This window comes from Nilaparvata lugens, chromosome 5, assembly GCF_014356525.2.
Source record: "Nilaparvata lugens isolate BPH chromosome 5, ASM1435652v1, whole genome shotgun sequence".
In the NCBI taxonomy this organism is placed as follows: domain Eukaryota; kingdom Metazoa; phylum Arthropoda; class Insecta; order Hemiptera; family Delphacidae; genus Nilaparvata; species Nilaparvata lugens.
In genome coordinates this window covers 35,309,060-35,330,960 of record NC_052508.1, presented here as the reverse complement: position 1 = coordinate 35,330,960, position 21,901 = coordinate 35,309,060, and the positions used below count along the sequence as shown (strand labels likewise).

At 35.4% G+C, this 21,901-nt stretch overlaps 1 protein-coding gene across 1 annotated transcript in view; it reads right to left on the bottom strand.

Annotated features, from left to right (window-relative positions):
* Positions 1 to 7,699: 7,699 nt before the first annotated feature.
* The window catches only part of LOC111053637 (leukocyte receptor cluster member 1 homolog), a 27,447-nt gene continuing 13,245 nt past the window's right edge, over positions 7,700 to 21,901 (bottom strand). The window contains exon 3 of the mRNA XM_022340554.2: positions 7,700 to 8,826. Within this exon, the coding sequence (XP_022196246.2) occupies positions 7,900 to 8,826 (927 nt within the window). The 3' untranslated portion in view covers positions 7,700 to 7,899. The remainder of the gene's footprint in view (positions 8,827 to 21,901) is intronic.

Sequence of the window (21,901 nt, the reverse complement as noted above, 5' to 3'; positions counted from 1 at the left end):
CGTTTTCTAATATTTTTCTGGTACCAATTAGACTCATTCTCCTATTTTTGTTAAACATTACTTGAAATTACATTGTAAAAATAAGCTGCAGTGAACAATATTTCTAACTATTTTTTTAACAATATTTCTACTTTTTTTTAACTATTATTGGTTGAACAAAAATACTGGCTGCGAATATTGTCTTCCAACAAGACTTGTGCAACTACAAACTGACAAGAATAGTCTAAATAAATATCATACATCTGATTTAGTCCATTATACCAATTAAGTTAGTTTAGCTTTTAATGAACTCCGTTTATTCAATTGTTACGTATTCTGCTCTTCTGGAAATTGAACAATAGCAAAATTTTACGATATTAACTCTGGCAAAGTTGGATCCACCAAATATCAGTTGAATTTCCTGTTCAGTGCAACAAATAAGGTACAGTACTTGGGGCCAAGCCACATGAAGCGATTTTTAGGCGTTTTTTCAGGCGGCGGATGAGTCGGCAGGGCAGGAAGCTCTCCGATTGGATGATTATCAGCTGATTCCCGAACGCCAACCCAAACAACATTACTCAAGTTTACATTGGAAAAATAAGCTGCAGTGAACAATATTTCTAACTATTATCAAGTTATTTGAACAAAAATACTGGCTTCCGTGGAAAAAAATACAAAAATACTTTCTGCCCTGCCGACTCGTGGGCCGCCTGAAAAAACGCTCCATGTGGCTTGGCCCTAATTCAAAAAATCTGGTGTGGCGCACTCACATAACTTTCCTTGCCGTTATGAAAATTGATCACCCGACGCTAGTGTTCCCGCGCATCTCAAGTCTACTATTCAAAGATCTGAGCCAGCTGGTGACAGGACAATAACACTGGATACACACGAGGTCTGCTATCTCTTCATAGTGAATGATTTACTAGAATCAACAGTTGCCAACAGTTTGCAATTGAATATTCACATTTTCTCGAATTTTGAGCTTATTATCAATTTTAGGTAAAAATTCTACTGAACATTAATTGTAGAGATTTTCATGCTCAATCTTTTCCACTTGATTTTTTTTTTGTTTAAATTGAAGCCTGATAATTGGGAATCTAAAATCAAACTTTGCATAGATGGGGCGGAGCTCCTGAAATTTTTACAGATATGGGACTTGTGGCAGTTGATAGAGCTTTCCAATCACTATTTTAGGAATAAATTTGAAATTGTTGGAGCCGTTTTCTAGAAAATCGCAAAAACCCTGTTTTTGACAACATTTTCGCCATTTTAGCCGCCATCTTGAATTACATTTGATCTAAATTGCACTCATTTGACGCACATGAACTGGATTTTGTTAAGAGATTTTCTGTTGAGATGGATTTAGAGGTGACGGGACTAAGGTTAAAAATTGATGATCGATTTGAGGTAGTAGTGTTAGGTATCTATAGGTCACCAAATGGAGACTGGCAAAAATTTTGTGAGCTGCTCCATACACTTTTGGAAATTACAACCGCTCGTTTCACAAATGTTATAGTAGTAGGAGATTTCAATACCGATTTTGCCAGGCAGGATAAAATGACAGAGGATATTAGAGATATTATTAATATGAATAATTTAGAAATTAAGGTCCACGAATATACAAGAGTAACTCGAACTTCACAGACAATTATTGATAATATCCTCACAAATATAGAAGGTTGTAATGTCAGGTTAGGTAGCTCAGATCTATCAGATCATAACTATCAAATTTTAGATGTTAAGTTGCAGGGCCAGAATCCAAGCAGAAAAAAAACTTTTGTGAAAGAAATTCAGCATTTTATAACAGTTGTAACCTAAATTACAAATATAAGCAATTCATTGATACTCTAAGATTTCACATTAGTGTATGCTGTCCGATAAAAAAAGTCAAAGTAAAAAGTAAATTAAACAAAGTAGATGAATGGATAACTGAAGATATCCTTACTCAAAGAAATATTGTTAGGGAAGCTTATGAGGAATTTAAATTAGTGAGGGATGTTCCGAGTGAGGTCAAATACAAATGTCTAAAGAAAAACTATGCAAAAGAAGTGAGGAAAGCTAAGTGTAAGAAAACAGCTGAAATATTAACAACTAGTACCAATTTTAACTCTGCTGTTTGGGAGGTAATTAATAGAAATAGGAGAGCAGCTCAAAAGGATACAGTTACTAATGTCCCTAGGATAATCGATGAACATGGAAATTATATGGATGATAGTATAGACATTTGTAACTTTTTCAATAAATATTATCAACAGGTTGCATATAATCTCCAAAAGTCACTGAACACTAATACTTATAATACAACTACATTAAATGCTGAGCCAATTGAAAAGGTATTTAAATTTCATCCATTATCAAGAGATAAGTTGTCAAGAATAATAAAAAATTTGAATAACAAAAAAACAGTAGGATTGGATGGGGTCTCAAGCAAAATTTTAAAAGAATGTGAAAATGAATTACTGGACCCTTTATTGCATCTCCTTAATACTTCACTAGAGCAGGGTATTTTCCCTGATGATCTGAAACAAGGAAAAATTTTGCCAATTTTCAAGAGCGGTGATTCTGAAAGAGTTGAAAATTATAGACCCATTAGTATTCTAAATGTAATAAGTAAAATTTTTGAAAGAGTAGTTTTAAATAGGTTATTGATGCACCTGGAAGAAATTAATTTCATATGTGATGAACAGCATGGGTTCCAGAAAGGGAAATCTACTAAGACTGCAATAGTATCCCTTGTTGAAAGACTAATAGATATAATAGATTCAGGTGAGAAGGCAGCCGCAATATTTCTTGATTTATCGAAAGCTTTTGATTGTGTGAACCATAGAATATTATTGGAAATACTAAAAACTGTAGGTGTGAATGGTATAGAACTAAAATGGTTTGAATCATATCTCATAGGTAGAAACCAGTGTGTTGAGCTTACCAAGGTGGATGGGAATGAAATAGTAAAAATTAAATCTCAAAAACTGGAGGTCCAGGCTGGAGTACCTCAAGGCTCAATTCTGGGTCCCTTACTGTTTCTGTTGTATGTGAACCAATTACCAAAAGAGTTAAAAGATCACAGAGCTCTGTTGTTAGCTGATGACACATCGCTTATCTTTAACAATTATTTATTAGATAGTCTAGAAATAAATGCTTTTACTGGAGTACAGTCAATTGTCCAATTCTTGAAGCAAAGGCAATTAACAATAAATAGTAAGAAATGTCAATTCCTACAATTCAAAAGTGAATATAATTCAGTAGAGGATAGAGAAATAAAGGTGTTTGTAGATGAAAATGAATTAGACCAAGAAGAGAAAGTAGCATTCTTGGGAATTTTATTGGACAGGAAATTAACATGGCATCCTTACATTGAGAGGATATGTAATAAGATATCATCTGGGGTATTTGTCCTGCGGCAGCTTGCTAGGCTGAATGATAAAAAACTACTGTTAACTGCTTACCATGGAGTTATACTATCTCATATTAGGTATGCTATTTTAGTATGGGGTAATTCATCTCAACAAAATATGGACAGAGTGTTTAAGATTCAAAAGAAGGCACTCAGATGTATAGAGAAAGTGAATAGGTTAGACTCTTGTAGGCCTTTATTTAAAAAGCTTGGTCTATTAACTGTGCCATCTTTGTATGTATATGAAGTTGTAATGCATGTGAAAACGAGTGGTGTGATCCAGAATTCAGATGTTCATGAGTATAATACGCGAAACAGAGCAGATTATCATATAATGGGTCACAATAGTAGGTTATTTGAACAAAAACCAGATTATATTGGTAGGAAATTTTATAACAAGCTACCTCAAATCTTGAAAAGTAATGATGATTTGAAGATTTTCAAAAAACAAATGAAAAAATATTTAGTTGATAAAGCTTTTTATAGTGTACAAGAATTCCTTTCAAACCTAAACTAGGTTGAACTACTTAGTGCTAGAATTATTATGTAATAACATGACTTGTCTTATACTCCATGACTGGAGTCTTTAGGACGTAATCTTAAAAAAAAAAAAAAAAAAAAAAAACATAATCATATACAGAGTGTCCCACCAAGGTTGTAACAGCCGTAACCATAGATTCTACTCGACATTTCTGACAAAAACTGTTCAGTAAACTATTTCCCTATCGATCTTAGTTTTCGAGATATATAGATTTTTCGATATTTTCAGAATATGCCCACTTCTGGTAATTAAATACTCAATAACTCGAAAACTACTGGTCGAATTTTGATTTCAAGGGTATTGTTGGAAAGAGAAAAACATTTCAAACAAGATTAATGTAATTTTATTTGTTGTTAGATATTTTGTAGTTTTTTATTAGGGCTTAAACTTAAGGGCACGCCACACCAAGCTCACTACCGCGGCGGTAGCGAAGTTTTAAAAATCGCTAGCCATGTATTCAGGTTGAGCGCGCCACACCGAGTTCGCTACCGCGGCGGTAGTACGGCGCACTACCACCTACGACCGCCTGCTAGGCGATTCAACAAAAGTTCGCTGAGAGGTAGTACGGCGGACAAAGCGAGCTCAGTGTGGCGCGCTCAACCTGAATACATGGCAGGCGATTCGAAGAGGTAGCGCAGTGCTGAGTGCTGTAGTCACGCCCTCCCCCCACTACTAGACTCACTACTCGGAGACTACCGCTAGCGGACGTTTTTCGGTGTGGCGTGCTCAGCCGAGAAAACTACCACCAGCGAAAAAATGCTATTCTACAAATTTAAGGTCAAATTTCAAAACGTTTTTCTCTGGGTACCTAATTATAGTGGTTTCAATATTTCAAAAGCTTCTCCATTCCATAAGCTTTCGAATTATATAAATTCGAAAAGGTAAGTTCCAAGATAAAGTGCTCAAAACTGCTAATATCTGGAATGAACACCTTCAAAATGAGGAAATTCACAAACAAGTGGTGATCTCAAGGGTGAAATCACCCGATTATTAGATGATTTTCTTTAGCATATAGCCTAAATCCTATATAAAATATAATTCATACACTTTTAAAAGATCCAACAGAATTTATTCATAGATAATAATTCAAAGTAGTTGAATGACAGAATTAAAAAAAACTGATGGGAATCATTCAGATGGTAATCAAGTTACATATCATGCTCACTGCTTACAGGAATTCAAAATAGCCTCCATATTTATGTTTATGCAACTTCTGCTACCGTCCATGAAGCTTCGAGTTGCCAGTCTCACTTCGTTGGGCCATGTCTTCATTACTTTAAACGTCAATCGAATTCTGGGAATCAGTTCCTCCCTGGTCTCTACAGGTTCTCTGTAAACTTTACTTTTCACAACTCCCCAAAAGTAGTAGTCTATTAGAGTAAGATCAGGCGAGCGTGGTGGCCAACAACTTACGGGTCCACCTCGGCCAATCCACCGTCAAGCATAATTGTTATCAAGCCACCCACGGATGTTTCTAGCATAATGAGGGAGGCAGCCATCCAACTGGAGCCACATATTCTGCCTCAAATTGAGAGGCGTCTTCCATCAATTCGTGAAGCTCATTGACCAGAAAGTCCATAAAAACTCCAGCATTTATTCTTGCAGGGAAAATGGTCCATGTATGTGTATTGTGGAAATTTACAGCATCAGTTCATGTGAACGTATTTTTATCTGTGATCTGTCGATAAAATGTTTGAAACACAATCTTGTGCTAAGATCCAAAGGCAAAAATGCATCCAAGAAACAGTATCAGGTTCATTCAACTCTTGAACTGGGGTATCATGGAATGGTCGAAAGTTATTCTTCTTCAATATTTTTTGAACTATGATTCTTGAAACATCCCAGCTGCCCGCCGGATGCTGGATCAAGGATTCTGCTCGAAATACTTTAGAATAAGATTCTCAAAAGCTTCAGAAATTGAGACAAGTCTCTCGTACCTTGAAACTGATCCAAGACCCTCCATATTGACATCTGTCAATCTTAAAAATGTGTTATGAGGTGGGTGTTTTCGGTCAGGAAAACGTCTCCTGTATACTCTCTCCACCTTTTTGAATTGCATCCACATTCTCCATACACCAATAACATGTTCAAGTACTCAATCAAGGTAAATTTCATGATAACGAACGCGAACAATTCTTTACTAGCCAAAGTTGATACATATCAATTATGCCAATTAACTGGAAAGCAAACTATACTGAAAATAGGCTGAAACATACACTCTTCTTGTTATTTCATTCAGGATTTATGGTACAGGAAATAATGCAAGTTATTGAGAAAGTCATATCATTGCAGAATGTTAAAATGTTGATTCAAACTTGTGAATATAGTCAGAGAGAAATCAGGAGATTTCACCCTTGAGATCACCACTTGATGCATGCTGTTTGTGAATTTCCTCATTTTGAAGGTGTTCATTCCAGATATTAGCAGTTTTGAACACTTTATCATGGAACTTACCTTTTCGAATTTATAATCATTCGAAAGCTTATAAAATAGAGAGGTTTTTGAAATATTGAAACCACTATAATTACCCAGAGAAAAATCGAGAAAAAACTGTTTGAAATTTGACTTTGAATGTGTAGAATTGAATTTTTTTAAGTTTAAGCCCCAATAAAAACCTACAAAATATCTAACAACAAATAAAATTACATTAATCTTGTTTGAAATGTTTTTCTCTTTCCAACAATGTACCCTTGAAATCGAAATTCGACCAGTAGTTTTCGAGTTATTGAGTATTAAATGACCAGAAGTGGGCATATTCTGAAAATATCGAAAAATCGATATATCTCGAAAACTAAGGTCGATAGAGAAAAAGTTTACTGAACATTTTTTGTCAGAAATGTCGAGTAGAATCTATGGTTAACGGCTGTTACAACCTTGGTGGGACACTCTGTATATACACACACATACAGACCAATACCCAAAAGCCACTTTTTGGACTCAGGGGACCTTGAAAAGTATAGAAATTTGGGTAACTTATTTTTTTGGAAAGCAATACTTTCCTTACCTACTGTAATAGGGCAAGGAAGTAATAAATCTAAGTCCAGTGTATAGTGATAGAATGTTTTTGTAGATAGCTCTAAAAGAAGCAAGATATCTAATGTCATGAAACACTATACAAATTTCCACTGTGCATGTAAGGGATACACTCATAATACATTTCTTCATAAGCGAAGAAAACGAATTTATTTAAAAATTCAACATTAAACCGGGATTACTTTTAATCAAAACTGTATCCAAAAGTGAAGCATAGATTTTGAGTTATCAAGTGGTTCAAGGTTCAAACGAGTATGCTTAACAGTAGCTAGCCCCTTTTATCATACATCTAAGCTGACACTTCAATACGATTTTCTCTGTTGAGTTTTGATTGCAGATCAACCACTCGCGTACAATGCAGGTAGGGCAACATACATTGACTTTGTATGACTTGTATGATGTTTGTGGAATGTTGTTATTTTATGCACTCGGACTCACAACAGGTATACTGTAGCCTAGTTGCCTTAAGTAGCCTTAATCCTAACATGCAACATTTTGAAAGTTCACTCTCAGTAATAGTTTTCAACAGTTAACATATTATTTTTCAACGACAGAAAAATAGGTTTTTCTTTAAATTGCATTTTTAAATACATTATCTTGAAAGTCTATTCATCTGTAAGCAATCATTCATTTTTATAGGCTGGGAGTAGGCCTAGTACAATGACAAATTGGCAGAAATCTTTGTCCAATGAGCAAATTGGACTCAAATTATCATTGCTTATTAGATCCTTAATTTATTTTCAATAACGCACTTGAATTTATCAACCTATTTATTGGTGTACTATCGCATAATTGAATGACGCCTGGAATAATTTGTTTCAAAGTATAAGTATAAGATAAGTATTCTTATTTACAAAATAATACACATGATATTTTATGACTGCTAATATAATGGAATCAGATAGGGCTCAATAGGTCGATTCAGAGTGGTTCAACTGTTAAAATTAAATTTCTATTGGGTTGACTTTGTATTTTTGGTGTTGATGTCCTCAAAGAAATTTTGCTTCGCCAAGTGGGGATTGAACTGAGAATGATACTTTTGTTTGACGGCTGAGTCTTGAGTCGGTTTTTTGTCCTCAGGCAATATCTCTCCCGTTAGTTTAGCCAGTACTCGCTTCGCACGCAAACTTTCCTCGGCCTCTCTGTGGAGCCTTTGCGCTCGAAGTGCTTCCAGCTTGGCTTTTTTTATAGCGACTCTATCATCATCTTCTCCTTCTCCTCCTTCACTGCTGCAAGACGACAATTCACAACTTTTATGCTTCTTCTTTTTGTGTTTCTTCCTCTTCTTTTTCTTCTTTTTTGGATAATACCTATCTTTTTCGTGTGAATGTCTCCTTTTCTTCTTTACATGTTTACTTCCATGACTGCTACTATCATCATCTTCTCGTTTTCTTTTTCGTTCTATCTCTTTATCCTTCTCCTTATCTTCCTTCTCTCGTTTAGATACTGAGCTACTAGAAGAATTGGTTCCAAGATATCGCTTGATATCCTTTATTGGATCGATCAGTCCTTTCTTATCAGAAGCCACCTCTATATAATCTGACTTGGAATCGACATTTTTTAGACGTTCTGGAACCTTATTGAACCACGATATATTTCCAGTTAACTCTACAGTATCTTGACCCAGATAAGTGAGGTAACCAATCTGCTTCTCGTACTTTTCGCCTTCCTCTTTCTTCTCCTTCTCGTAATCTTTGTTGGTGCCCGTAAACGACACTAGACCATCTTCTAATTCTTTGAAGAAGTTTATGTGACTTTGACTTGTCTGCTGCTCCTCATCTATATCTTTCTCCTTCCTTTTCACCCCTGTTTTGATTGACTGATTGGGATACAACAATCTTGATTTCTCTTTCAGCAGCTGTACTCTCGCTTCTTTCTCCTGAAAATGTACAAAAATTTCAATGTAATTATAATTCAAAAACCTCATAATAATTGATAATTATGAATATTATAATTATTGATAAGACTACAACAAATAATTGGAAATATTATTTGCGTGGTAGTTGAAATCTTGTTGTTTTTTTCTAGATAAAATAGAGTGGTACCCATTATCGATAGATACTGGCATGTTGCAATGAATATTCATAAAAAAATTAACTGAGAATGATACATGAGTTTGTCATGTATTATCTAATTATGATAAGATACAAGGTGGGGCAGTCAAACGGTACTATTTCGAGTATTAAAATAAAATTCATAAAATTAACTAATTAAATTATAAGGAAATATTTTCAAGTCTATTGCAACAAATCGTACGAACACAAATGGAAATTTCGGTTTTATACAAAAAATTGTCACTTTTTGAATATTACGCCATTATGGAGACGACAATCATTTAGCACACATTGTTTATCTCACACTGAAATTCTCACTAACACGGGAGGTCACAAAATATCCCCCCCCCCATCCAACACATCAAGCTGTTCGCAAAAATATCTCATGAGGTCAATTCATACTCTGGCCATATGGCTAGTTGCTCCACCTTGTTGACAATGAATTAATGTTCTTATTCACATGACATCGTAGAAGTTCAGGGATAAGGGAATTGTTAAATATTTGAACATAGCGATTTGTTGAAACTGTAGCAGTGGGCCCGTTGCCATGCTCAAAAAAGTATAAACCAATTATTCCATTCGAAAACATCCCATATCAGTCACTATAACCGAATAGAGTGGCCTTTCAATAAGTTCTTAAGGATTTTGAACAGCCCAATACCAAAAATTTTGTCTAATTAAGTGTTAGTAAGAATATCCGTCTAAACTTGAACAATGTGTGCAAAATTATGGTAGCCACCTTACTGAGTAATATCATAGAGAAACATTAGCGTAAGTTTGCTTATGCTATTGTTACTCTATGGTAATATTAAAAAATCTGGTGTGGCGCACTCACAAAACTTTCCTTGCCATTATGAAAATGTATCACCTGACGCTAGTGTTCTCGCGGATCTCAAATCTACTATTCAAAGATATGAGACAGCTGGTGATAGGACAATAACGCTAGAGACACAGAGGTCTGCTATCTCTTCGTAGTGAATGATTTAATGGAACCAAAAGTTGCCAACAGTTAGCAATATTGAATAATCACATTTTCTCGAATTTCAAGCTTATTTTCAATTTTAGGTGAAAATGTTACTGGACATCAATTGCAGAGATTTTCATGCTCAATCTTTTCCACTTGAAATTTTTTGTTTAAATTGTATATGAGGACTGCTCATTGAGAATCTAAAATCAAACTTTGCATAGATGGGGCGGAGCTCCTGAAATTTTTACAGATATAGGACTTGTTACAGTTGATAGAGCTTATCAATGTGTGTGACACACACACACACACACACCCAAAACCACTTTTTTGGACTCAGGGGACCTTGAAACGTATAGAAATTTACAAATTGGTTACCTTAATTTTTTCGGAAAGCAATACTTTCCTTACCTATGGTAATTAGGGCAAGGAAAGTAAAAATTGTATTTTATCTTTTGTCTTACTATAATCAATATTTGACTTTGCCTATTGTTCTAAGAATTTAACGGCAATAAAATCATATTTATTTATTTAACAAAACCCTTAATAAATGTGATGCATAAGCATAATAATTATTATTAATAGATCCACTTATGGATAGTTATTGCCATTGATTGAAGAACCTGTGGTGGATGATTCCAATGTGAGATAATTTTTATGAAAGAGGACAAATACATACATTGTTCACTGAGTAAAAGTCTAATATGGCAATTGAAAACAAAATTACAAAATTGAAAAATATGGCAATTGAAAAATATCGGAAAATAAAAAATAATTGAGAGACACTGTAATACGGAATTGCTATACATTAGCTGTATAAATCCCACTGGTACAAGGTATTCAGATGGATATATTTAGGTTCTACATCGCCACTTGTAGGCCTATACACAAAGTCATTTAAGGCGAAACAGTATGAAAAAAATTGTGATTCTAGCCCTATAGATAGCAGCACTATTGGGGTCAAATTACTTCTTGTGATTACTTACTTATTTTTAGTCCAATATGGAAGACCAAGACTGTTTTGCAATCAGCTTAAATTTTTAAAACTCGCTACCATATGCTTATTATTTTTTCCAATTTGAATAAGTTTCTATATTAAGAAAAAAATTAAGTAGTCATTAATCAGGTAGTCATTTTAAAGGCAATTTTTTTCAAGAATTTTAAAATTAATTTCAAACAAATCGGTTGAACGGTTCTGTCAGAAGCGCGTTTTTAATTCCAATGCATTGTTCAATTGGATTGTATTGTTCACGCGGTCAGAACAGTAGCACACGGTTAGTTCAATGCCTAAGCCTGATGCACTCATTGAGCACCTTCTCACTCATTCTCTCTCTTTCTATCTCACTAGTTCCAGAGCTTTCTTTCTTCGGAGCTGTAGTCAGTGACTATATTGTGGTTATTGTTGTGGGAGTGAGTGATTGACAAAGTTTGCAATTCACTTATAACATTTTTTTTCAATCAGAATAAGTTTTTATAAGTAAAAATTTTGTAAACGGAGGGGGGTTGTTTCTGTTTATTGTTTCTAAAGTTTACTGCTATCAAATCATCTACCGGTATTTGAATCCTCGATTGGTTGGGAACTCTTAGTGGATTCGTTCATTCAAATGCACAGATTATCATCATTGTCACCTATTCTAGCAACTATAGTAACTACGAACCAGTAACTTAAATGAAAAATACTAATAAAATTCAACTTCAGGCTTATTGAACTCTTGACAGGTGGAACGAATTAATAAAAGTAAGGTAACATGTCAAATTTTCAAACAGAGCAAAGTTATTCAGCAATCGATTCAGGTCAAGAAGACATACTTAATTTTTAATCTATACATTTTGGGAGCCTGCTAACTTGCTGCATTTAAATTTGGGCCTCGGTCATTCTATGAAACTAAATTTTAAGCTTAATAGGAAAAACAACAAAAGTTCGGCACTCACCATTTTAACAATATTCAAACTTGGACTCTTCAGAAACACTAACGCTTTAATAAAACTCACTATACTTGAACTCACATGCACAAAAAAATTCCTGATTCTACTCCTACTAACTCTATAAAATTGGGTTTCCTATTCAACTCAATAAAAATTACTGATAGCTGAAAACTTAACAGTTTGTCCCTATGAATGGGAAATGGGCCCATTCAGAGGACCGAGGCTCGCACACCGTTACATGATGTTTTTCCGATTATGTCTCAATTCGAACTGTGGCCTTTTCACTGAAAATTATTCCCCCTCCACGAGCGTTGAGCATAACTTCCAGTGGAGAAGCCAAAGCTGCAAAAAGTTCAATGCTCGTACAATTTTCAAATACAGTGGCTTTCTCGACATGAAATTGAAACTGTATTTGAAAAATGCACAAAAATTCCTTTAATTTCGACAACTAAGCAACAAGTTAGCAAATTCAATAAATATAGTCAAATATTCTCACACTAAATACTGAAAGTACAAATCAAAGTTCATTCCAGTTCAAAAACCTGAAATATAAAGACACACAAAAAACAACTACAATATACCCACTCAATGTCACACTATTACAATTTAACTAATGCAGGTAGTCATTTTAAAGGCAATTTTTTTCAATAATTAAAAATTTAATTTCAAACAAATCGGTTGAACAGTTCTGTCGGAAGCGCGTTTTTAGTTCCAATGCATTGTTCAATTGCAGTGTATTGTTCACGCGGTCAGAACAGTAGCACACGGTCAGTTCACTGCCTAAGCCTAATGCACTGATTGTGAGCCTTTTTACTCGTTCTTTCTCATATTCTCTCTCTCTCTCTTTCTTTCTCATTTTCTTTCTATCTAACTAGTCTCAGAGCTTTCTTTCTTCGGAGCTATAGTCAGTGACCATTATCATGGTTATTGCTGTGGTAGTGATTGACAAAGTTTGCAATTCACAAAATATATTTCTTTGAGTAATGGTTCAATCAACAATTTTATGATTATTGTGCAATGACAAAATAAAACAAATGAATAGCTGTAGTGTGAACTTGAGTGTAGTTTTGAAGCATCAAAACAATGAAGGTGAGCCCTCTTCTGTCAACATTGTCCTTCTATAGCATTGTCCTTCGTCCTAACTTCTTTCCGTTTCCATTATCATTGCAAATTCAGCCCTCACTAGTCGCTACCACCTACCCATTTCACACCCGCTCATCCTTTGTCTATCACCACCTACACCTCCAATGTCTCTCTTCCCTTTACATGACTGTAGTGAACCTCCCGAGCAGTAAAACTCACTCAGGAAGTATTGTACTAATTTTGATATCCGCGAGTTAAATAATAATATTACTCATCATAAGTTTGTGAATCTATAGAACTTTATGAATACTTTATTTATTATGGAATAAGTCAGAATCAAAATTCAAGACAGACAGCTGAAATCACGTGTTGACACATTACTCGCAAAACACACATCAACTGGTTTGGTGATGTCACCACACATTTTTTCTTACACAATTTCAATGTTACTGTGATGATATTGAATCATCATAATATGACTAGTGTTTTCTTCTTATGTTTCTGTTATCAGATGTTGAACTATTTATTCTAATTTTGAATCTTTTATGAATTCATTACTGATCAATAAAGCCTAGAATGCCTAGGTTTTTCATTACAATTTATTGATCAGTAATCCAAAATCATCAAATCAATTCATCTTATCAAATACGAGTCAATCAATTTCTATTCTCTATTTAACAATTTCTATTCAACAACAAATGTATAATCTTCAAATCTTTTCTGGAAACGAAAACTGAAAATTCGCGTTGGACAAATTTTTGAAACCAGACAAGTTTGATGGTGATCCGAATTCTCCAACAGCTCTATAAGAATGGTTTTCTTCTGGCTAAAGACTTTTGAGAATTTCATCGCATCTTTTGACGAAGAAGACATCGATGATGAAAGTAAGTTGCGGTTGCTTACCAACTTTCTATCTCATTCTGTTTATCAAACAATTGCCGACAAAAATTCATATACTTCGGCTATTGACGCACTAAAATCTGCATATGTAAAACCAATAAATGAAATATTCGCTAGACATATCCAAAATCATCAAATCATCAAACAATTGATGGTTGGCACGACTGCCCTGTCTTGAATAGTTCAACTAAACTTAGCTCTGTCAAAATTGTTAAAATTATTAGTTATTTATTATCCATAGGTGTTAAATTCAATCATATTATCAGTAACCAAACATACTTGTTCATATAAGTTCTTACCAGTGAAGTGTGTAGGCTGTGTAGTGTTTTGACCACTATTGACTTGAAAAGCGCTTACCACCAGGTACCCCTACGGGAAAAAGATCGACCTTTCACTGCATTTGAGGCATGTGGCCGTTTGTATCAATTTCGAAGGCTTGATTTTGGTCTGACAGATGGTGTACCCACTTTTCAGCGAGTCATTGATAATGTTATTAATAATGAGAAACTTGAAAAAACGTATGCATACCTGGATGATGTGACAATATGTGGTAAGAGTCAGAAGGAACATGATTTGAATCTCAAAAAATTCTTAGATGCAGTACAAAAATATAATTTTACAATCAATACAGAAAAAATCAAATATTCACTTACTTCAATAAGCTTGCTTGGCTATAAAATTGAAAATGGGACAATTTCTCCTGACCCTGAACGTCTGAAACCATTGCTCAATCTTCCACCCCCAGATAATAGAAAGGCTCTTGAGCGAACAATTGGAATGTTTGCACACTATTCCAAATGGATATCCGATTATTCAGATAAAGCTAAACGGCTTCTTACAGCAAAGACCTTTCATTTGACTTCTGAAGCTATAGCTGACTTCAATCAACTCAAAACTGAGATTTCTAAGGCAGTAGTTAGTACAATTGACGACTTTGAACCTTTTGTGGTTGAAACAGATGCATCTGATTTTTCAATTTCAGCTGTCCTATCACAGTGTGGACGTCCAGTAGCATTCTTTTCTCAGAAGCTGAATGATAGTGAGCGTAAACATTCATCCATTGAAAAAGAGGCTTTTGCTATTGTGTGTGCTCTTAAAAAGTGGAGACATTTCTTACTTGGAAGATTCTTCAAAATTATCACTGACCAGCGCTCTGTATCATTCATGTTTGATATGACTCATCAAAATAAAATAAAAAATGAAAAAATACAACGATGGCGATTGGAGATGTCATGCTACAATTACGAAATAATTTACAGACCAGGAAAGGACTACCAAGTAGCAGATGCACTTTCCAGAGTGTGTAATGCAACTCAAACCGATAAATTACACTCCCTACACTGTGACTTGTGTCACCCTGGAGTGACCAGAATGATTCATTGGGTAAGAACTCATAATTTACCCTATTCAGTTGAGGATGTCAGAAAAATGACTTCTTCATGTCAAACATGTAATGCCATAAAACCTCAATTTTTCAAGAAATTGAAATCTACTCTCATAAAGGCGACACATCCATTTGAAAGATTAAGCGTGGACTTCAAGGGTCCTCTTCCATCAAAAACTAAAAACAAATATTTGTTGACAATAATTGATGAGTACTCTAGGTTTCCGTTTGCATACCCTTGTCCGAATATGAATTCATCAACTGTAATTCAGTGCCTTGTGAACTTTTTTACCACATTTGGTTTACCTTCTTATGTACATACTGACAATGGAACCTCTTTCAAATCCAGAGAGCTGCAGGAATTCCTTCATAATCGAGGAGTAGCCACTTCCATGTCATCACCTTATAACGCACCAGGAAATGGCCAAATCGAACAAGAAAATGGTACAATTTGGCGCACAGTGTCTCTTACATTGAAGCATAGAAATTTGGATGTATCTGATTGGGAATCTGTGCTCCCAGATTCTCTACATTCTATTCGATCCCTATTGTGCACGGCTACTAATGAGACGCCACATGATAGGATGTTCCGACACTATAGACAATCATCTAATGGTATAGCACTTTCAACCTGGCTTGCCCCTTCAAACAAAGTCCTAATGAAAGTACCTATACGAAGAAGTAAATTCGATCCATTGGTCGAGGAGGTGGATATTCTTCAAATCAACCCACAATATGCCAAGGTACGGCTTAGTGATGGAAGAGAGACAACTGTATCATTGAAAAACCTTGCCCCTCGAGGGGAAGAGAGCATTCAAGAAGATAACGATAAAAATCAAGATGATACAAATGCAGGATCAAGCCTTAGTGATCACGCAGAGCCTGAGAACAATCAAGAAAATTATCATGAAAATCAAGATGAAACAAATAGAGGATTCCCCCTCAGTGATGAAGAAGAGCCTCCTGATGGCACCCTGTGAAGATCTTATAGAGAGCGAAAAATGCCTTCTTATTTGAAAGACTATTCATTGAATTCCTAAAGATGGGAAGAATGTGATGATATTGAATCATCATATGACTAGTGTTTTCTTCTTATGTTTCTGTTATCAGATGTTGAACTATTTATTCTAATTTTGAATCTGTTATGAATTCATTACTGATCAATAAAGCCTAGAATGCAGAGGTTTTTCATTACAGTTACCCTGTTTTAATACCCGCTATTACTTAGTAATAGCTTTCTATTAATAGTAGGTATTGGTTATATCCTCAATAACGCATGTCGTCAAATCATGTTATAACTTTTGTTCAATAACTGCAAATATACAGGTTAATCAAGATGGAAGTCGTATAAATTCGATTTGTATACAATGATGGAATAGTTTATGATAGGAAAAGTTATACATACTGCTGATATTTTCAAATATTTTTTGTATATAATTTCAATAGAATAGTGAAATAAGAGCGATATTGTCAGTTCCACATGATTTATTTGAGCCATATTGGTTTAGTTTATTTGTTCAAAAAAATTATGTGGAACAGACAACATCGCTTTCATTTCACCTTGATATGGAGAAATTCCACAATATCTCTGTTCATACAGTAAAGTTTAAATTATTATTATCTTGATTTAATTTTAATTCCAACTATATTAAGTTTTTTCATATACATTTAGGTCTATAAGGTGTGTGGTCAACGTTTTTAAACCATGTTCTTAATTTTTAATGTTATTACAACTGTTCATTTTATAAGAACTAAGAAGGACAAACAAAAAACCAATAGATGTGATAATTTTAAATGAGACTTTATTTAAAAATAAAATGGGATTGATGGCTCCCTGATTGCCATACTTCGGCAAGTTCGAGGATCCCTTATCTCTAGCAACAAGGCGTGATTGTAGAAATAATTTAACTTTTTCTCCATCTTCTCGGTCCAAAACCTGTCATCCCTCTCAATCTTTTCAATATGAATGTCTTTCTTTGTCCATACAACAAAATAACACATTTTCTTCACAGCTACATGTAGTTGCCCTTGCACCTGAAAAATCAAGAAACAGTCAAACTTAGGAAATTCCACACATTGTTAGGTAAAGTTAGTTAAAGAAATGCCTGGAAACGTTGTTTGTATAAAAAATAATATTATATAACTTTGAATGTGAATATCTATTTCAAGTATCATTATTCGAATATGTCTTTCTTATATTATAATGTATGTGTTGGCGTATTCGTTTTTTCAATTGTTATTTTTATTTCTCAAAAAATAACGGGTTGTTTGGTAGATACAAGGCTATGGACCATAGAAAACTTCACTTTTATTTATAGAGAGAAATTATCATTTACTATTATACTCGCTGATAATTATATTCTGTAAATTATAAACTTACTTACTATTGCTGTAATCTCCATTTCATCAAATGCACTGGTACTATTCTTTTGTGTGGTCTTCTCTTCTTTCCTTTAGGAGTTGACGTTGCACTGCAATTTAGAAAAAAATATTCTGGAAACTTGTAATTATGGGCTATGAAAAGAAAGTGTATGAAGCAAATGGATTTGTAAATTCATATTTCCAACACAGAGAATGGGCTACTGTGATACTAAATATTGTCTTCGTAAGGGTATAATTGTCTTTATGGTGAAGGGTGAATTCCTATAGGGAATACTTATAGAGAAGGATCAGACAACCATGAGACATACAATTTTAATTGAATACATTTGGCTATTTTTAGCATCTAATTACTTTATTAGAAGTAATGAGCATTGGGATCGGGAACATTTCCAAAGGAAAGGAAGGATCAGACAACCATGAGACATACAATTTTAATTGAATACATTTGGCTATTTTTAGCATCTAATTACTTTATTAGAAGTAATGAGCATTGGGATCGGGAACATTTCCAATCACAATTTTCTGTATTTAATTCACTTCATGTATATATATATATATATATATATGCATACATAGGCCAAAATTAGAAAAAAAAACATAATTTTAAACTTAATATTTCAAATACCAATAGAATTTAGAACGTTCTGGAGCCACTGACACGCATGTTCTCCAGATAGGAGTATTGTGGACACTCAGATATTAGGTGGTTCATTGATTGGATTTGTCCACATTGGCACAGAGGATCAGATGTGTATCCCCATGCTGTCATCAGCTCAGCACACCTTCCCACCTGCGTCCTGAACCGGTTAAGGCCACACCACTCTCTACGTCTCAGCTGGGTGCCAGGAACAATGTCATTAGGGTCATCCACAAGGCCTTTGTTCCTGACCTCTCCCTGCAACCATCTCAGTCTCCATAACTCCCTTGCACTTCTAATTTCCTCTTGCTCGTCAAGTCTCAAGTATCTTCTTGACTTGAGGCGCCTTGGTGGAGGGTTAGCCAAATCTCTTGAGACTGGGAGATCCTCATGAATGTGTTGCAACTGGGAAATGAACTTGTTCTTCTTCTCCAACCTTCTGAGATCTGGAGGCATGATGTTACTAAGCACAGGCAACCACTCAGTCTCTGTTGGTCTCAATGTCCCACTAATCTTCCTCATAGTTTCATTGAAAACTGTATCAATTTTCTCAACATGTCTGCTGCGAGCCCAGACAGAAGAGCAGTACTCCCCTGTACTGTACAGAAGTGCAAGACTTGATGTTCGAAGGGCATTCATGTCACAACCCCAGGTTGTTCCCGCAAGTTTGCTGATGATATTTAGCCTTGTCTTCAGTTTATCTCTCAACCCCTGCAGATGTTGTCGATATGTGAGGGATCTATCAAGTCTGACTCCTAGGTAACGGGGAGCTTCCTGATGAGATATTCTTTTGCCACATAACCTGAGATCAATTGTCTTTTTTGCATGCTGGTTACTGAGATGGAATATTGTTGAGACAGTTTTGGACGGGTTTGGCTTCAAGAACCACTGCTGGAAGTATTCTGCCATTAAATCTAAGTCCTCATTCAACACAATTTCGAGCTGATCAAAATTTCGACCTTGAGTAACAAGCCCAATGTCATCGGCATAAATAAACTTGTGTGATTGAGTAACAGGCAGGTCTGCAGTGTAAACATTGAACAAAATTGGTGAAAGAACCGATCCTTGAGGTAAACCATTTTGTAATCTTCTTATAGTGCTGAGTTTACCATAAAGAGACACTCTGCATGTACGGTCTCTCAAAATAGCTCCAAAGATATTGACGGTTGCCTTGCATTTCAGGATCCTTGCTAACTTCAGAAGAAGACCAGATCTCCAGACTGTGTCATATGCTGCACTAAGGTCCAGAAATACGGCTCCTGATTTGAGGTTTCTCTCAAACCCATCCATGCTCAATGTAAGTTGTGAGCCCCAATACTTGTTCCTCACAACTCCTACCCTCCCTGAAACCAGCCTGCTCCTCTGGCAAACACTCATCCATTCTGCTCCCTACTTTTGTCAGTAGGACTCGTTCAAAAAGTTTGTACACAACTGACAACAGGGCTATTGGTCTATAGCTTTTTGGGTCTCTTTGATCTTTTCCTGGCTTCAATACTGCTACGACTTTTGTTTGTTTCCAGGATTTGGGGAGCTCAGCTCTAGCCATTACTTCAGAAAAATACTTTGAGAGCCACATTATAGCTTTTGGTCCCAAATTCTTGATAAACTCAGGCAGAGCTCCATCAACTCCTGGTGCTCTATTGCCTTTCATCTTTTTAATGGCAGCTATAATCTCTTCAGAACTTACCAACTCAGCCAAACAGGATTGTTGCATGCAGTTTTTCAGCTTCTTCTGTAGTTTCCGCTTCATTTGAGCTTTCAGCTTTGGGGGCACATCTATATCACCATTTTCCTGGAAGATGTCAGCTATTTGATCAGGAGTCACATCCGCTCTTTTTATGGATCTTGTGTTCCCACTCAGCTTTCGGAGTAAACTCCATGATTTTCTGCTGGAGTGAGTGAAATCCAGACTCTGCATGGCTTCCATCCAATGATTGCGTCTTCCTTCATCCAAATTTTTTATCAGGCTATTGGCAAGCTCATCAGTTGGTGAAACTTTATATTCAGCCAGTAAACCATCACATTCTGCATTCCAACATGGGACATAATTCTTTCTATGGCCTCTTGGGATAGATCTCTTTGCAGCCATGAAAAGCAGTCTGCTGAACCTTCCATAGTTTGATATGTTGATAGGGATTCTGGAAACTGTTTTTTCCACTTCTTCAGTAAACTTTGCCCAAACTGCCTTACGGAGATTCCACCTTGGAAGTTCAGGATTTTGAACACATGGCAACCTTATGCCAATCTCTAAAACCACCATGCTATGTTGGCTACTAGGGAATCTTGATTCAACTGATCTTGTCACATGCAAAGGTCTACCTTCCCTATTACATGACACAAAGCACAGATCTGGAGTGGTAGAAGTTCCCCATCTGGCAGAATGAAAAGTGCTGCCTTGTTTAGCATCATATTCCAAGTGACAATCATTTACGTCAGCCCATCGAATCAGACTCTCACCATCCCTGTTTTCAGTTCTGTAGCCCCCCAGAGGGCTGTGAGAGTTGAAATCGCCAGCATATATGCACGGATGTGCAGCATGAGGGAGGGCAGGGTTCTCCCATTCTTCCCCAGGGGGTTTGTACACATTGAATATACTCAGCCCTCCGTATACTATGCCTATGGCATGACTATTTCCATTTAAAACACTACAATTAGAAGCAATATTCGATGTAACAAATGTGGCAATTCCATGCTTATCATGATTTAAACTGTTAACAAGAGTATAGCCTGGAATCTTCAGCTTGTTATCCAAATTCGCTGCTACATGTGTTTCTTGAATCAGTATGATGTCAATTTTGAGATCTTTACTCATTTTTCCACAAATTTCTCCTTTAGCTCTTGTCATGCCCTCAATATTAAGTTGTGCTATTCTAAGTAAGTAACTATCTGGATTGCCCTTAAAAGGACTTTGGCCTATGTAGCCAGGAGACATTACTGGAATGTGTCCGGCTTGCAAAAAATGAGCTTCAAATTGATTTCAAAATCCACTCAATATCTATAATGTACAATTACTCACATTAAAATTAAGAACAGTACTTTAAAACACAAGGCAGAAACGTTGAAAAACATCAATACCTACTTCCCATCTCCATAAAACATTTTGAGGTTAGAAAATATTCGTAGACTTGCCTTTAAAATTTCTTCATGAGAATTCACTTTAAAAAAAAAACTTTTTTTTCAAACCTTCAGAAATAGTTGACATCAAATAATATAAGGCATAAAACTATCCAAAAAGGGAATTGAAAATAAAATTATGTTAAAAGTAGGACTTTGAAAATTTTCATCTCCGTTGACATAAATATCATCATGTATAAGTGATGCTTATAAATTCTTCAAAGTTGAATATAAAGTGTTGTGAGTCGCAAACTATTCATTGTAAATTCTAACCTGTCATAACATAATGCAAGTGAGATTGTGAAAATTCGAATCTTGAAATTACAAAGTTTACCTGGGTTGAAAGTTATCAGTGGAGACTGAAATGGTATCTGCTGAAACACTGTCAGCCTGGGAAGATGAAGGCACTCCGAGCGGTAAGGTTTGTTCTTTAATCCTGAAATGTTCAAAAACCACTTTACAGACCTTTTTTCATATATAGTCTATATAATTTGCAATTTCTCTACACTC